The 17601-nt window shown below is 40.5% G+C and overlaps 1 protein-coding gene across 4 annotated transcripts in view; it reads right to left on the bottom strand.

The window, feature by feature from the left end:
- Iqgap2 (IQ motif containing GTPase activating protein 2) overlaps window positions 1-17601 on the bottom strand; it is a 225315-nt gene that overhangs the window by 6732 nt on the left and 200982 nt on the right. For all 4 annotated transcript variants that reach the window (XM_090331852.1, XM_090331850.1, XM_090331853.1 and 1 more), the window contains 5 exons: window positions 11262-11349; window positions 8577-8786; window positions 4396-4556; window positions 1755-1892; window positions 165-273 (listed from right to left, as the gene is read on the bottom strand). In XM_090331852.1, coding sequence (XP_090187978.1) covers window positions 165-273; window positions 1755-1892; window positions 4396-4556; window positions 8577-8786; window positions 11262-11349 — 706 coding nt within the window. The remainder of the gene's footprint in view (window positions 1-164; window positions 274-1754; window positions 1893-4395; window positions 4557-8576; window positions 8787-11261; window positions 11350-17601) is intronic.

The following is a 17601-nucleotide window of genomic DNA, read 5'->3' as shown; positions in this document are numbered from 1 at the left end:
TAACACCCAGGCTCTGAGGACAAGCCCTTGTACTAGCACAGCACAACAACACAACAAAACAAAACAGAAACATTGGTAAATAAGACTTCCCTGTTGCCAGGAATGGTGGGAGCTACCACAACCTTCATGTAAAACCTGCCCTTGTCTGCAGCGATCCTACTCACCTGAATATTGAGCTGCACTTTTTCCATCTCCATACCAAGGACTTTTGAGCTAACGTCAAAGATGCCCACATCTTCAGTAGCCATGATATCAAATGTAACATTCTTAAACCTAGTGCAGAAAGAAACAATCATATACGTAGAATAACACATGTATCATTATATAAAATCAAAGAATGAAATAAACTCATAGAATCCCAGCTTAACACAGTGAACAAAAATCCTAAAGAAAACACTAAATAGCTCATAGAATCATTTTTCCACTCTGCTCCCCCTAAATCAGGTCTGAAGACTATGTGACTTCCATATACCCTTGTGCCTGGCTTCAATGCCACTGAGCCCAGGAAAGCTTGTGGCTCAGAGTGCTGGATAGGAGCTTTATAACCAAGTAAATAAAGAGTGTGGTCCTTGCTCTTAAGAGAATCAGACATACTTGGAAATATAGGATGGCGACAGAAGATGAAGACTAAATATCGAATTAGGCTGCTGTCAGGCCTAGTAACTTTGTTATTTTTTTTTTTTTGCCAGTCCTGGGCTTGAGCTCTGGGCCTGAGCACTATCCTTGGACTTTCTCAAGGCTAGAGCTCTACCACTTGTGCCTCAGCACCACTTCTGGCTTTTTTCTATGTACATGGTACCGAGGAATCGAACTCGGGTCTTTGTGCATGCTAGGCAAGCACTCTACCATTAGGCCAAACTCCTGGCCCAACTTTGTTAATTTTTAACTTTGTACCAGTCCTGGGGCTTGAACTCAGGATCAAAGCCCTGTTCCTGAGTTTTTTTGGTCAAGGCTACCACTCTACCACTTGGGCCATAGTTCTACTTCTGGCTCTTTCCCCCTCTTCTTTTTTTTGGTGCTTAATTGGAAATAAAGAGTCTCATGAACTTTTGCCCAGGCTGGCTTTGAACTGTGATCCTCAGATCTCAGCTTCCTAAGTAGCTAGGATGATAGATGTGAGCCACCAGAGCCTACAGAAACTTCTAAAAAGAAAGCAGCTCTTAGTCTAAGCCTGTGTAGTCAAGAGGTTTCTTGGGCTCGGAGACTTTGCAGCCAGGCTCAAGGGAAGGTAGGAATTAGTCAGGATGCTGAAACAATGAGCTGACTTCTGTGACTAGGACTGAGAGTCCATGCCCACCAGCCCTCAGAGGAGTGCCATGGGTGCTGATGGAGGAGGGGGAGGAGCTTTGGGTTCCTCCTCCAGTGTGGAGTCACATTCACTGTTGGGAGTTGGCTGGGCCCTAGGGCTTGGCAGTCTGTGGCTTTGAAAATGAGAAAAGTCTGCTTCATAACTGTAGACGACTCATTTAACATGACCTAAAGGCAGCCTTTTTCATTCTCCCTGCTATGACTCAGCTCCTTCCCTGGGTATACACATTGGATGAATCACAAGAAACATAGAACCTCTTCGTTTGTATTTCATACAGCATGGCTGAGCAGAGCATAGAGAAGACTAGTGACACTTCATGGACTCTTCCTCCTTTGGCCTCTGTAACCAAGGGCATCTCTCAAAGGCAGGGACCTAAAGAAATGCTGAGACAGACGGCGTGTGTATGACTATGGATGGCAGTTCACACTCACACTGCTTCACTTACTGGTTTGTCTGAAGATCGTCTATCCCGAGCAGGACACCCTTCTCCTGCAGCTTGGTGGCCGTGTATCTCACTGGCTTCACTCTCTTCGTGCCTTTGGGCTCTTCTTTTACATCTAGTTTAATCGATCTCCGAGTATTTCTGACAAAATAAGAGTTCACCTGTCACCTGTTACTAACATGCTTCTGAGCATACAATAGCAATTTCCAGAGTGACACACTGTCCACTGTTCACACACCTGCTCTCTCTTGTGATGAGTCTGTACTGTTTCATTTTGTGACACAAGGTAAGAGTTTTACTCACTGCAATAACTGTTTGGGGAAAGGATTTCTCAAGTGACTGATGTTTGTGTTACAAACTAGTTATTTTTATTTTTTTTTTGTACCAGCACTAGGGCTTGAACTCAGTGCCTCAAACGTTTGCTTAGATTTATCATTGAAGGCTTGCATTCTACCACTTGAACAATACCCAGCTTTCTGCTAGTTAATTGGGTTTATTTGCCTGGATTGGCTTCAAAATGGTTTGTACCAATGGTTCTCAGACAAGACTAATACTTTTAATAAAACTTTTATTCTGAGTCAGACACCAAAGGCTCATGCCTGTAATTCTAGCTACCCAAGAGGCCGAGAAGTGAGGATTGCAGTGTGAAGCCAGCCAAAGCAGGAAAGGTCATGCATCTGTTAGCTCCAAGGAAGCACCAAAAATAGTTGTAAGTGGAGCTGTGGCTCAAGTGGTACAGTGGTAGCCCTGAGCAAAAACAGCTCTGAGTTCAAGTCCCACTGGCACACACATGCACACACGCGCACGCACACACACACACACACATACACACACAACCCTAAAACGGTACTTAGTGGCTACATCTGAAGTCATTTTGTAAGTAGTTTCAGGGGGATTACATAAACTTTGCATTCTCAAGGGAAAGTAGTTTTAATAGGATTGTGTAACTTATTTAACAAACACCAAGTGGCTGGCTCAGTTCTAGGTATTTATGTTGCATTTATAAAATTATCATCATGCTTCGAAATTAACTAATTCTTGGCCACAAATTATTTCATTTAGCTTTCATATCAAGGCTGCTTTGTGTGTGAGTGTGTATACATTTGTGCTGGCACCAACGCTTGAACTTAGGACTTCGCATTCTCATGTTGTGCTGAAGGCTGGTGCTCTTGCCCTTAAGTCATACCGCTAAGTGCATCTTTTCTGCTGGTTCACTGAAGATGGATTCTCCTGGACCTTTCTACCATGGTTAGATTCAAACCACAATCCTTAGATGATAGGTATAAGCAACAGGCATCCGGCTAGTACTTTGAATTCCTCTATCTATCTATCTATCTATCTATCTACCTACCTATACCTATGCCACAGCTACACTTTTTTTTTTTGCTGATTAATTGGAGATAAGAGTCTAATGGATTCTTGTTTTTTTCTGCCTGGATTGACTTTGAACTGTGATCCTCGTATCTCAGCTCGAATAGCCAGAATCCATAGGCAAGAACCCATCACTCAACTAGAAACTGATACTACTAATCCCATTTTAAGGATGGAAAAATTGAGGTTCTGACCTTTAGATGGTTCAAGATCATACAACATTAAGAACATAAATACATATTGCCTAACTGTAGAGTTTGTACAAAATACCCAAAGTCTCCTCAACTTTAGAAAGCAAACTGCCACCAATGATTTCTATTGAAAATCAGCTAAAAAAGAAACCATTTTCCCAGTTTAAATCCATATACATAGCCACCAAGCAAGTGAATAAAAGTTTACAATGACTGGTGTACAAATCAATGAGTTTTACATTTGGCTATTCCTCCATCAGATCTGTGACTAATGCAATTGACTTTTTCTATTGCCAGCTTGATGACTAGGATTATAAGAAAATATTGTATTTCATATTTAAGTAGGTAATTAAAAATTTATTAGCATTACTCTTGTCTGGTGATAAGAATAAGAATGAGGATTGGGAGATTGGCCTAGTGGTAGAGTGCTTGCCTAGCATGCACAAAGACCCAGGCTCAATTCCTTGGTACTACATACATAGAAAAAAGCCAGAAGTGATGCTGAGGCTCAAGTGGTAGAGCTCTAGCCTTGAGAAAGTCCAAGGACAGTGTTCAGGCCCTGAGCTTAAGCTCAGGATAGGCAAAAAAATAAAAAAATAAAAAAAAAAGAATGAGCAAAGGATCACCATTTAGAGTCAAACTTTACCTGTGTCTATAATAACTTTTTGAAACCCACAAGCAATTTTAAATCATTAAATAGTTCTGTAAAATTGAAAAATATCTGGCATTATCTAACATGAAGCAAATAAAATTCTGTTTATAGCACATATTTCATAAACATGACTAGAATACATATAGATAATAAATGTCATTTTAAAGTATCTTCAACTATATAAGACAAAAGGAATAAATGTTACAGTTATTCACTGAAAATACAGCCATGGTAGGGAAGTAAAAAACTGCTACATTCATTTCTGACTTCTTAGCTCACAATGCTAATAAAATTGATACTCTAGGTTTTGATTATGCAAGAAAGTAAAAAGTCTGCATCTCTGCCCAACCCACCCACCCTGCCAGTCCTGTAGAATCCCTACGTTTCATTACATGATATTACACATGAACATGACCCGCTCTTCACTTACGTCCTTTTCAGGTTGTCTAAACAAGTCTTTATGTAGGTGTCATAATAATTAATCTGATCCTCATAAAACGCTGCCTTCTCATTAAGTGCATTCAAAGTCTGCTGAAGTTTTGCCAATTCAGCCTTCCGAAGTGTGCGATGGATTCTTTGATTTCGAATATCCTAAAACAATAAGTATCAGCTATAATAATAGGTATAGGTAAAAATCTGCTTTCTGAGATCAATTTAAGGCAATAAAATAGTAGTCTCACTCTTCCATTATGACTTTTAGCTTAAGAGTAGCACCTTACTGATTATGACAAATGAGGGAAACCATTGAGCCTAAGTTCCTTTGAGTCTGGCTTACTTCACTTAATAGGATTTTTTCTATGTCTTTCCATTTCCTAACAAATGGGGGGATGTCGTTCTTTCTGACAGCAGCATAGAATTCCGTTGTGAACAAATACCACATCTTGTTGATCCACTCATCAGCTGAGGGATATCTAGGTTGGTTCCATATCTTTGCTATGGTAAATAGTGCTGCAATGAACATTGTTGTGCTGGTGGATTTAATGTGTCCTTGATTCTGGATGATTGGGTAAATGCCAAGTAGTGGAATTGCTGGGTCATAGGGGAGCTCTATGTTTAGTCTTTTGAGGAACTGCCATATTGCTTTCCATAGTGGTTGAATGAGTTTGCACTCCCACCAACAGTGTAGTAGTGATCCCTCCTGGCCACATCCCCTCCAGCATCTGTTGTTATTAGTTTTCTTGATCCTGGCCATTCTAACTGGAGTGAGGTGGAATCTTAGCGTTATTTTGATTTGCATTTCTTTTATGGCCAGAGATGTTGAGCATTTTGTCATGTGTCTATAGGCCATTTTTGTTTCTTCTTCAGAGAAGACTCTCTAAGTCTTTGGCCCATTTTTTAATGGGATGGTTGTTACTTTGGAGATTAGTTTTGGAGTGATTTAATTTTTTGAGCTGTTGATACATTTCAGATATGAGGCCTTTGTCCGTTGTTTGGTTAGTGAAGATCTTCTCCCACTCTGTGGGCTTCCTAATTAATTTGCTAGCTATGTCCTTTGCCATACAAAAGCTCTGCAGTTTAATGCAGTCCCACTTATCCAGCCTTTCTCTGATTTGTTGTGATTCTTGGTCCTTATTAAGAAAGTTTCGACCTGTGCCAAGGAGGCCTAGTGTATCTCCTATTCCTTGCAATAGAGCAAAACCTTGATACATAAGGCCATATAGTATGACGCTAATTGAAAGGACCTCTAGGATATAGAAACAAAAGCCATATAATGAATGATTGTTGTCCTTAAGGTACTATGTTATCTCTCAGCTCTTTTGCTGTCTCTTGGTTATCTCATATTGTTACAGTATCTCACTTTGTTATCTGATATATCAGATGTATTTGTATTTGGTTATTTGAAATTGGATAGGGAAGGGGGGAAAACAAGATGGGGAGGGTAATGGGGACCAAGACATGAGAAAGGGTATCAATGTATGTGAATTAATGCACCTTCTATCTGGCAAATATCATGTAACCCTTTTATTAATTACAATTAAAATGTAAAAAAAGAGTAGCACCTTACTATGAAGCACCTTACTATATATAGTTCAACAGCAAAGCATTCTTTTTTTTTTTTTTTTTTGCCAGTCCTGGGCTTGAGCTCAGGGCCTGAGCACTGTCCTTGGACTTTCTCAAGGCTAGAGCTCTACCACTTGAGCCTCAGCACCACTTCCGGCTTTTTTCTCTGTATGTGGTACCTAGCAATCGAACCCGGGTCTTCATGCATGCTAGGCAAGCACTTTAACCACTAGGCCAAACTCCCGGTCCCAAAGCATTCTTTTATACATTTTTTAATGGACACAGACTTGCTAAGGGTTTATTTTTCTGGTGATTGACAAACAAAAGTAAATTAAGAATAACCAAATAGTTTACGGAAATGCCAGGTTTTAAAAGAGACACAAGGGCCAGGCATGGTGGCTCACGCCTGTAATCCTAGCTACTCAGGAGGCTGAGATCTGAGGACCATGGTTCAAAGTCAGCCCAGGCATTAAAGTTTGTGAGATTCTTATTTCCAATTAACTAACAGAAAATCAGAAGTGGGACTATGGTTCAAGGGGTAAGGCCAGGCCCAGAGTTCCAGTCCCATGACTGACCAAAAAAAAAAAAAAAAAGACATGAGGAAGACCTTAGCAGGACACATGTCATTTCTTCAGACTATTTTGAAGAACAAACTGAAAAAGATTAACGCTTCCTAGTATATTTTACTTTAGCATTATCTACATGTTTTTATCTGTGACATAGTTCTTGGGATCTGAAAAACCAACAGCTGGGCTCTCAAGATTGAAAGCATCAGCATGGACAGTTTCCATTTCTCTCTGCTCCACATCTGTGGGTTTAATCAAACGTGGATTGAAAGTATTCAGGAAGAAAAGAAGCTATATGTACTGAACATGTATAGACTTTGTTACTATTCTCTAAGCAGCAAAGTAGGCACATATTGACATAGTAATATTTACATCGTGTTTGGTGCGATAACTGAGAGATGAGGCATGTGAGAAAGCTGAATATGATGGCAGATGCTTATAGACTTAGCCACTTAGAAGCGAGGGCGGGGGTGCAGGAGAATGAACAGAAGCTTAAGGCTTGCCTGGGAAAACAAACAAACGAAAGAAGCATCTGTGTAGGCTATGTGACATTCTGTACTATTTCATCCAAGGGCTTGAACATCCACAGGCTATGGATAATCAGCAGGAAGTCTTAGAGCTAATCCTCAGCAGATACCCAGAGATGACTGTACATGGATGGAAATAGAATTCCTAGAACACAGCTTCTAAACATGCTAACCTCGTGCTAAATTTAAACTTGCAGATACTTTTTTCTTTCTTTCTGGTCATTTTCTGTTCAGTAGATTATCAGAATGTTTCATGTAAAAAATGGTTTCTCTTTCTTTCTTTCTTTCTTTTTTTCTCTTCCTTCCTTCTTTCCTTCCTTCCTTCCTTCCTTTGTGAAAATTAAGCTCCTCCCCTATGAATTCAAAAGATACACCTATCCCTTAAGTCAAAATTCTTCATTATATTTGGGTGGTCGTTTTATGCCAACCTTTGTTTTTGTTTTTAAAGTAAATATACCCAAAGGGAAATAGTTTACATCTTTCAAGATACAGAAAAAAAAACCAATAATGCTATTATCCTTGCATTATTCAGGATAGGAGGTATCAGCTTACTGCCAGAATTGGCCATATTTTTCCAATGAAGAATGAAACTGAACGCTCCTCTCAGGAGGCAAAAACTGTTCTTTTGTTTCTTTTTTTGCTTTGTCCTTGGGAACTTTCAACTGCCTTTAACCTCTAGACCCATATTAACTGCTAGGTTTGGATCAAAAGAATGAAGTGCGCTTCTCATCCCAACATATCTATTTTTCCTTATCCTTAACAAACAGCCATTTCCTGTGGCCTTTCCTTGCACAGAGTCCACATCCTTTTTCTCAGAAAATTTCTCAAGTGTTCAAACATGAGATGAGGAAACAGAAACAAAAACCTTCTGTCTAAACTGTAGTTAGGATAAACTGATGCGAAACAGATTCGGGGGCAGTGGGGGCTGGGAGGGGGAGATCATCATTTTAAGGTAGATCCAAAGAGCTATTAAGCTACAAGAAAACTCCCTAATTGTCACTGGCAAAAAAAAAAAAAAAAGAATAGCTCTAGCTTAAAGGTTTAGCTTTAGCTGGTCACCTACATCACATTGCCCATGCGAGCATTTCTTCCTAGTGCTTTCAACTCTCCTATTGATCTGGGGACTTTGTGTTTATTCCTTGTAAAATTTATCAACTACCTCTGAAACCTTAAAACATTTTTTTTTGTCAGGCCCTGGAGTGTGTCCTAGTGGTCGAGTGCTTGCCTAGCACCCACGTAACCTTGGGTTTGATTACTCAGTACCACATACACAGAAAAAGGCAAAACTTGTGCTGTGGCTCAAGTGGCAGAGCACTAGCTTCAAGAAAGCTCAAGAGGACAGTTCCCAGGCCCTGAGTTTAAGCCCCAGGACTGGCAAAAAAAAAATCTATAATCTTAAAGAAGCAGGAACTATATAACAACTCTGTCTGAACCCCTCTTGTCACTTCACAGGGTGGCCTGTGACCGCAGACCAGCAAAGGTCTACTAGATGAAGAAAGAAGACAGTTTGCAAAAACCTTGGCAATCTCGTTGAGAAGGTCCTGGTATTTATCTTTGGATGATACGTGTCCAGTCTGTTCCAGTGTGCGAAGATTCCGCTGGATTTTCCTCTTCTTCTGCTCGAGAGGCAGGTGACCTTCTTCAATCATCGCTTCCTCAGGTTTTATCCCCGGAGTCCTGGAATCTATAATCGCACGGTTCACCATGTCTTGGGAGTGTTCTTCTTCCTGTGGAACAAGAGAATACCCACAGGTTGAATATTTCTCCCCTGTTTTCTCTAGTCCCACGGATTTAGGACTTACACATATAGACGAGTTAATGTCACAAGGAAAGGAGTCCTCTGGTCCAGAGACTAGTGCCAGAGCTGCTCTTCTTGGTTCTGGAGTCAGCATTTGGAAGGAATTTCTCCCTCTTTAGTGATGATAGGCCTCATTAGGGAAAAATCCTAAGCTACTTTATTATCCAGGTGACAAACCGCCTTGACAGTAAACATGTTTTAATGAATTTTTTTTTTTTGCCATTCCTTGGATTTTTATCAAAGCCTTAATGTGGCTATGAGAAACCCAAGTGTCCAGAACCTAACACATTAGCTCTATTGATGGACACACACAAGCCAGTTCAACAGCGAGGGAGGTAGAGCGCTTCATTTTCACAATGGACTCTCTCTCCAACTAGCTACCCTAAAAAACTAGTAGGTTTCATTAAAGAAAAGCAACTGGGAAATTCTAGCACAGAGGATCAGGATATTCTAGCCACTATGTGAAACAGCATGAACTGCTAATTGTTAACAGACACAGCAATGTTAGGCACAGGATCTATAATGCCAACCGTGGATATGGTCATAAGCAGTAAACAACAATTGTAGAGGCAGAAGGTAACATTAGCATTCAATGTGTACCAGATACTACTGTACGCTTTTAGCATAGTTTACTCACTTAATTCTGTGTGTGAATTAAGAATTATTTTTATTTATAGCTTACAGTTGAAAAACCTAAGGCAGAGAAAGACTTCTAATGCCAGAGCCACATGCTAGGAGATACAGAAATATTCATGTTCCCACATATCTGTACTCTTCATCACTCAGTCATAACACATTGGAAAAAAGGGAACATTTAATAAAGACTAAAGTCTCTAATGCTCAATCAGCACTATTCTCACTAATCTACATGAGATAATTTAAAGTTTTGTTTTGTATTTTTAAATTAAAACCTTAGACAAGATGATTTCCTAGCAACCAATTCAATGAAGTAAGAATGGTTTAGGAAATATATGTATAGTTTTGTTAAGAATTAATTTCCTGAACTTTTGTTTAGGCATGAACAATTATTGGTATTAAATACTGAAATTAACTGGTTTTAGCATGGACTGAATAATGATACATTTTAAAGGATATAAGCAAGCTGTGTGCTGATGGCTCATGCCTGTAATCCTAGCTGAGATTAGAAGTCTGGGATCTGAGGACTGTCGTTTGAAGCCAGCCCAGGCAGGAAAGTCTGTGAGACTCTCATTTTCAATTCATCACCAAAAAGGCCAATGAAGATGTGGCTCATATGGTAGAGTGCTAGACTTGAGAAAAAACAAACTCAGAGATAGAACCTAGGCCCTGAGTTCAATCCCAAGAATTGATACACATGTGAATGTGTGCATGTACACGCACATGCACACACACACAGATATAAATAATTTCAAAGCCAGATTGCCATGAAATTTTAACTATTTAAATCAACATACCAGTAGTGAGACCAATAGACTCAGATATTTTCTTCCGAAGTATCTGGTACATAGTTTTAACATGTTTATTCAAAATAACACTATAAAATAAGAAAGGTTTTTTTTTTTGACATTCTATCAACCAAAACTATCTTTCAGTTGACTTATTCAGCCACTCGTGATACAATAAAGCTTATCATGAATGTTCTGAAGTTTTGAGAGACTCAAAACTTTAAATTACAGAAAAATCAAAGAAATGGCTATGAGTGTGACCTAGTGGTAGAGTGCTTGCATAGCATGCATGAAGACCTGGGTTTGATTCCTTCATACCACATACGTAGAAAAAGCCAGAAGTGGTGCTGTAGCTCAAGGAGTGGAGCTCTAGTCTTGACAAAGCGCAAGGACAGTGTTCAGGCCCTGAGTTCAAGCCTCAGGAATGGCAAAAAAATATAACAGATATTCCACATGGGTTTTATATATGGTTGAAACTACCTACAATAAGAGATATAATTCCTTTTAGATTCTGTGGCTAATACCTGTAATCCCAGCTAGTGGGGAAAGAGAATGGGAGCATCACAGTTCCAGGCCAATATGAGGAAAAAATTAGTGAGACTTCTTTCTTTCAATCAATAAGTGACATTCTACCACAATCCATCAACTTGTATGATGGTACAAATCTGTCATCCCAGCTATTCAGGGGGTGGTAGGGAGGAAGATCGTGGTCTGAGGCCAACCCTGGGCAAAATTTTGACTATACCTGACAAATAACTAATGCACAACAGGACTGGGGCATAGGTCAAGTGGTTGAGCACCTGCCTACCAACTGTAGGCCCTGAGTACAAATTATAGTACTACCCAACAGTGTGGTATTTCTTCACTTCCCGACCACAGCAGAAAATATCTCCCAGATAACAAGTATTTTTCATAATGGACTTATTAATAAAATAAATATACATGCCCTTTATGTTTCTTATTTTATAAAGACAAATTACCTGTTCTTTAGTTGCTGGTGTCTCTAAGATTTCAATTAACGTGATTCCTGGCTGGTTCCGAATCACATCAATGATCAGCTTTTTGGTTCTTACAAAGAAGAAAAAGGAGAGAGAGAGAGAGAGAGAAAGAGACGTTCAGACAGCTGCCTTGATACAATCAAATTGATTTCTCTTATGTAAATGAACAAAAGGATGCATCAAATAAAAGATTCTTGCAGGTGTGTTTGAAGGCTCCTCAATGTATCTGAGTATTTGTTCCTTAGAGTTTAGGCTTTATAATCTTGATGCTGTAGGACTATTCTTTTAACAGCCTGGACATAAATATGTTCCTTATTTTTTTTCCCTTTTTTTTGGAACAGGATTTATTTTTTGTTGTTGTTCCTGAGGCTTGACCTCTGGGCCTGGGAGCTGCATTTGAACTTTTGTTCAGGCGAGTACTCTAAGACAAACCACATCTCCGCTTCCAGTTTTTTTGGAGTTAATTGAAGATAAGAGTATCTTTTTTTTTTTTTTTGGTCGATCATGGGACTTGAACTCTGGGCCTGGGCATTGTCCCTGAGCTCTTCACCTCAAGGCTACTACCTTACCCCTTTGAGCCATAGCCCCACTTCTGGTGGTTAATTGGAGATAAGAGTCTCAGGGACCTTAGTGCCTGGGCTGGCTTTTAACCAGCCCAGATCTTCAGATCTCAGCCTCCTGAGTAGCTAGGGTTACAGGCATGAGCTTACCTCACCTGGCTGATGAAACTATCTTATCCCAGACTTACTTGCCAGTGCTGGTCTCAAATTAAGATCATTAGATCTCAGATGACTGAGTAGCTAGTCACAGGTGGCTAGTAACTACTTTCTTATGGGCAGCTACTATGGAAAGGACTGGAATAGTAGCTAATATCCCTTTCTTCTGACTTCAGTAGCATTTAACCTTGAATTATCACTGCACCAAAAGCTTTAGGGATCACATTAATGGCTTCCTCCCCTGTTTTCATGAAGTTATGGAACAATTTGAAGACTAGTGGTCACAGAAGCCCAGCATAGCTGTAGAGGCTTGTGCTGCTGCTCAAGGCTGAGTGTTCAAGGACCTGAGGAATAAGCAGATAGGGCTGGCTCATTGTTTTCTTGTGGAAGGGAACAGAGGACCTGCTCTATAAAAGTTCAGATGTGGAAATCCCACCAAGGTGCTAAAACCATTAATACTCTTTCATATACGTGTTCCCGATGGCAACTGGCCACATGTCTCTAATTATGGATTGGGTTATGCAGTTATGTAAGAAAGGATTTTATTGAAAGTGTGTCCTCAAGAAAGAAAGTAGAAAGATTTTAACATAAAGGGTAAATAGGAGCTGGGCACTGGGTGGCCCATACATGTGATAATCCTAATTACTCAGGAGGCTGCAATCAGAGGATTGTGGTTCAAGGCTAGCCTGGATAAGGAAGTCCATGAGACTCATCTCTAATTAACCAGTAAAAAGCCAGAAGTGGAGTTGGAGTAAGTGGTAGAGTAATAGCCATGGTCAAAGAAACTGAGGGGGCAGTGCTCAGGCCTTGAGTTTAAGCCCCAGTTCAGGCAACAAAAAAACTCCCTAAATTCTTCCCCACCCCATCTCAAATCCCAACAAAATAAAACCAACCAACCAACCAAACAAACAAAAAATGGTGAATGGGCAATTTTGCTCACACTTATAGAATGAGAATTACACTGGAAATACCAAAGAAGGAAACATGGCCTTACATGTGTCCAGGGAAACTGGGGGAGAGAGGACCTGGGAAATTGCCCTTAACTGCAGGCAGGTCAGGTTTCATTTTTATTGTAGCCCTGCTACTGTTTTGGTTCTGTTAGAGAATTTTTAAACAGCAGCAGGAAATGTTCACACAGAGTGAACACTAGAAATGAAAATACAGGTTTTCATGGTTGAAGCTTAAAAGCAGCAGCTCTTGAATGGCTCCTCAAAGTTAACTTCGAATGTAAAATTTCTGAAGCTGGAATCAAATCCAGTAAGTCATCTCTAAACATGATTTTTCTCATATCCTAATTCTTGCAAGTCTGCAAGCCTGATCACACTGCAACTTCCATGTCTCCCCTCTCCGGGGTCTCAGCAGAGCCATTTCCTCTGACACCATCTGACCTTTCACTGGCTGGGGATTTTCAGGCTGTCTGGGAATGCACAGCTAATGACTCCAGGGAGTCAAAGGTGAGCACACACTAATTATAGCCACGTGGGAGCTGGCAGGGTTCGAGGTGGCCCTGGCTTAGAAGCCCTGCTGTTCTTCCTCTGTCTGCATCTCCATCTTCTAATCATCAAAAGGAATTAGACTGAAACACAGAGTTAAAAATACAAGCTTTGCATGGCTTCAAGAATTATTTGTTTAAAAGCTGCTGAAGGACAAACAGCTCCTATGACCTTTTTTTCCTCTTTGAATTCTGTTAAATCAGGCCTCTGGAATCCATTGCTTAAGTTCTCCCCTTGACATTTTGTGTCCAAATAGCCACCCAGTCTCAGGATAGGGAATTCAACTCCCTTTCCCCACAGTGGAGGGGGGGGGACCAGATAGATGTAAGGCACATCTGGGCTCTTACTGTGCTTAAGAGTTGTGTGAGCTTGTGCAAATTATATAATCCTTCTAGTATTGTTTTTCTTTTTTAAAAGTTATAAAATGGAAACCTCGTAGAGAATGGATAGAGGACTGACTACAAAGATGTGAGGCCTTTTGTTGCTGGGTTGTGACACAGGGTAAGCATTCTAATGGTCAAGGAAGTTTTGTGTTGTTCAAGATGGCATGGGTGGCAGCTAAGTCCTTGAGGACTGCTCAGTCTCCAGAGGGATGTGCTATGTGGACAAGAGCTTGAAGACTTCGTAGGAATTAAACAAATTTCATTATCTTGGAAGGGGTTAGGGCGAGGGAAACAGGGACAAAAACATGAGAAGGGGTATCAATGTGTGAGAAGTAATGCACCTACTACCTGACGAATGTAACTGTAACTTCTCTATACATTATCCTGACAAAAAAAAATTTACAGGGCTGGGAGTTTGGCCTAGTAGTAGAGTGCTTGCCTAACATGCACGAAGACCCGGGTTCGATTCTTCAGTACCACATACATAGAAAAATGCCAGAAGTGGTGTTGTGGCTCAAGTGGTAGAGCTCTAGCCTTGATAAAGCTCAAAGACAGTGCTCAGGCTCTGAGCTCAAGATCCAGGACTGGCAAAACAAAAATTACAGTATCCCATTAATAATCTTTATACTGGCCACCTGCTGATAGGAAACTTTTTATTTAATCAAGTTAAAACATATGAATAGAAACAATTTTAACTCAATGCCAATTAAAAATAAGTGACTTATGAGCTGGGTACTGGTGGCTCATGTATCTAGTCCTAATTACTCAGGGAGCTGAGATTCAAGGATCCTGCTTCAAACTCAGCCTGAGAAGGCAAGTCCCTGATGCTCTTATCTTAAATTAAGCACTAAAGGGCCAGAGGTGGAACTGTAGCTCAAGTGTTTTTTGAGTGTTAACCTTGCAAAGAAAAACTCAAAGACAATAGTTCAAGCCCTGAATTCAAGCCCCAGTACTGGCACACACATTCATACACACACACACAGGCAAAAAGAAATGACATGTATGAAGTGATGGGTATATTAATTCGCTCACAAGATCAGTAGATATTGTACATCTATAGTAAAATGTTGAGCTGTACTCAACATTGTACAGGTACCATGTATCAATTCAAAAATTAATAAAATATGGAATGGGAGTTTGGCCTAGTGGTAGAGTACTTGCCTAGCATGCACGAAACCCTGGGTTTGATTCCTGGGAACCACATAAACAGAAAAGTGCAGAAGTGGTGCTGTGGCTCCATTGGTAGAGCACTAGCATTGAGAAAGCCCAAGGACAGTGCCCAGGCCCTGAGGTCAGGCCCCAGGAATGGCAAAAAGAAATTCATAAAATAAAACTAGCTGGAAAAAGTCATATTTTTTTTAAAAAAGAAAACACGTGGCTTTAGAAAACTGAAAACTACATTAAATTTCTTCTGGAAAGGCACAGGACATTCCATTCTGCAGAGGGAAGTTAGAACTCTCCAAGGCCCACTCCCTGCCCTGGTTAGTCACAGGACTTCTGGGAAACCATCCACCGTCTGCTTAGGCAGAGACCTAGGAGGTTTCATGGAGAGACAACACTGCACATTACTGTCTGGCATTACGGAACACAAGCCAACCTCCTTTTCCAAGTCAGCAGCCTGTCACTAACCACAACCCAGGACCACACACTTTATCTTCCTACTCATGTTTTGGGACACCCAGGGGACCAAACTCAGGGGCTTGGGCATGCTAAGTGTACATTTTTTTTTTCCCTGCCAAGATACAACTTCAGATCCCTACCTCTTCTTCTACCACCAAGAAGCTCCTGAGATCCTTAAACATATACTGTCAACTGCTGAGTACACAGTTTGGTATACATTTCTGTTGCTAATAACCTTACAATATGTTCGCCTCTGTACCCCAGTGCACACACATGCTTCTAGTCAAGTGTGACCAGCATACATCAACTGGCAGTACTGACTCTGTCTGTTCAAACAAGGTGGTAGAGTATGGCAAACCTGTAAGTCAGGCTAATGTGAATCAAGAATCCTGACTGCCCTGAATGAAGCACTATTTATCTCTAGAATTAAAGATTACTGAAAGATACCAGGGATTTTCTTTATCAGAGCTATGCTGTGATTTACTTCTATCACTACGTGAGACTACCCATCACTTCAAAGAGGCCCCCTCAGGCTTGGTCATTCCATGACTATGACATCCATTACTGTAACACCCATTATAATCTCTGCCCCGTGGCATTCAGAACCTTTCTCTGTCACCTGCCCAAAGCTAAAGAGGAATTGGTTCTTGTAGCAGCTTAGGAATAACTCTATTGAACTTTCCAATGGCCTTATTACACATTTGTTCACACCAGATCTCAAGTGTCACTAAGCCACTGAGTGCCCTTGCCAGCCTGAAACAAAAGCCAGGAAATCTCTCTGGTGGGATAATGAATCGCTAAACTCAATCAGGAGAACATTCTTAAGAGATGACAACTTTAAGCGCTTGAGCAGCTAAGTATGATGAAAAAAACCACAAGTATTACCCTCTACTTAAATACAAATACTTTGGTGGAAAAGCAAGCTTAATAAAGGCCACTAGGGTAACATATTTTGAGATACGTCATCATTTCTAGTAAGGGAGATTTACAAGTATATGGTTCTTTATAAGATGTCAATGCACCAGCTTGTCACAGCCCTCCCTGCTTCTCTGTTGTGTGTCTGGGGACACTGCTGATTGAGTCATTTGCTGCATCTTTTGTCTGATAAGTAATCTATTGAGCTGCTATCCCATGTCCTCCCACAGCCACCCCATCAGGCTTTGCTTGTGAGAACTGGGAAAATGGTAGTAGCCCTAAATAAGGTTCTTTTGTTGTTGTTGTTTTTGTGCCAGTCCTGGGACATGAACTCAGGGACTGGGCACAGTCCCTGAGCTTTCTGGCTCAAGGCTGTTTTGCCACTTGAGTCATACCTCTACTTCTAGCTTTATTAAAGCTAGTTAATTGAAGCTAAGAGTCTCATGGACTTTCTTCAGATCACTACCTGGCTTCCTAAACAGCTAGGATTACAGATGTGAGCCATTGGTGATGCCTGACTGAGGTTCGCTATTCCATTCACATACAGAAGAGGAAAAGACCTTAATGTTCTCTCCAATTCTGATATGTGACCTTCCTATCCCTCACCCTTCTCAGTTGTTCATCTCTGGATGGAAAGGACACGCCAGCACCAACAGTGTAGTAATGTCCCTGACATAATCCTCATTTTTTTATCCTAGTATTCTTAGATGGGAAGAATAATGCCTAGCCCTCAAGGACTGTGTGCTGCAGAATGTGGGCTCTGGAGGATCTAAGAGCACCTAGGTTTGAATGTGTTCCTGCTACTAGCTGTATAACCCAGAAATCTGAGTATCCGTTTTGCATTTATTATTTGTAATCTGTATCATCATCTGTCAAATACTGATGGGTGATTCCATGTCCATGGGGTTATTGATGGTATTATATGCATATTATAACAATTGTAATAAGCATATAGTAATAATCCATGGAAAATACAAATGTATTTGTAAATTGTGTATCTGATAAGGATAAAGTATCTTGAATGGACAGGGAGGCTCTTACAATTCAGGAACACAACAACAGCTTAACAACAACATCCCTCAACTTAAACATAGGTAAAGAGTTGAATAAATACTTTAACTAAAAAGGATTTACATATGGTCAGAAATCCTGTGCAGCGATGCTTAACAGCACTAACAAATTCCAAATCAAAGCC

The sequence above is a fragment of the Megascapheus bottae genome, chromosome 4, assembly GCF_031878675.1.
Source record: "Megascapheus bottae isolate mThoBot1 chromosome 4, mThoBot2.hap1, whole genome shotgun sequence".
Taxonomy (NCBI): Eukaryota; Metazoa; Chordata; class Mammalia; order Rodentia; family Geomyidae; genus Megascapheus; species Megascapheus bottae.
Note: the sequence above shows the minus strand (reverse complement) of the source record. Positions and strands in the feature narration are given on the sequence as shown.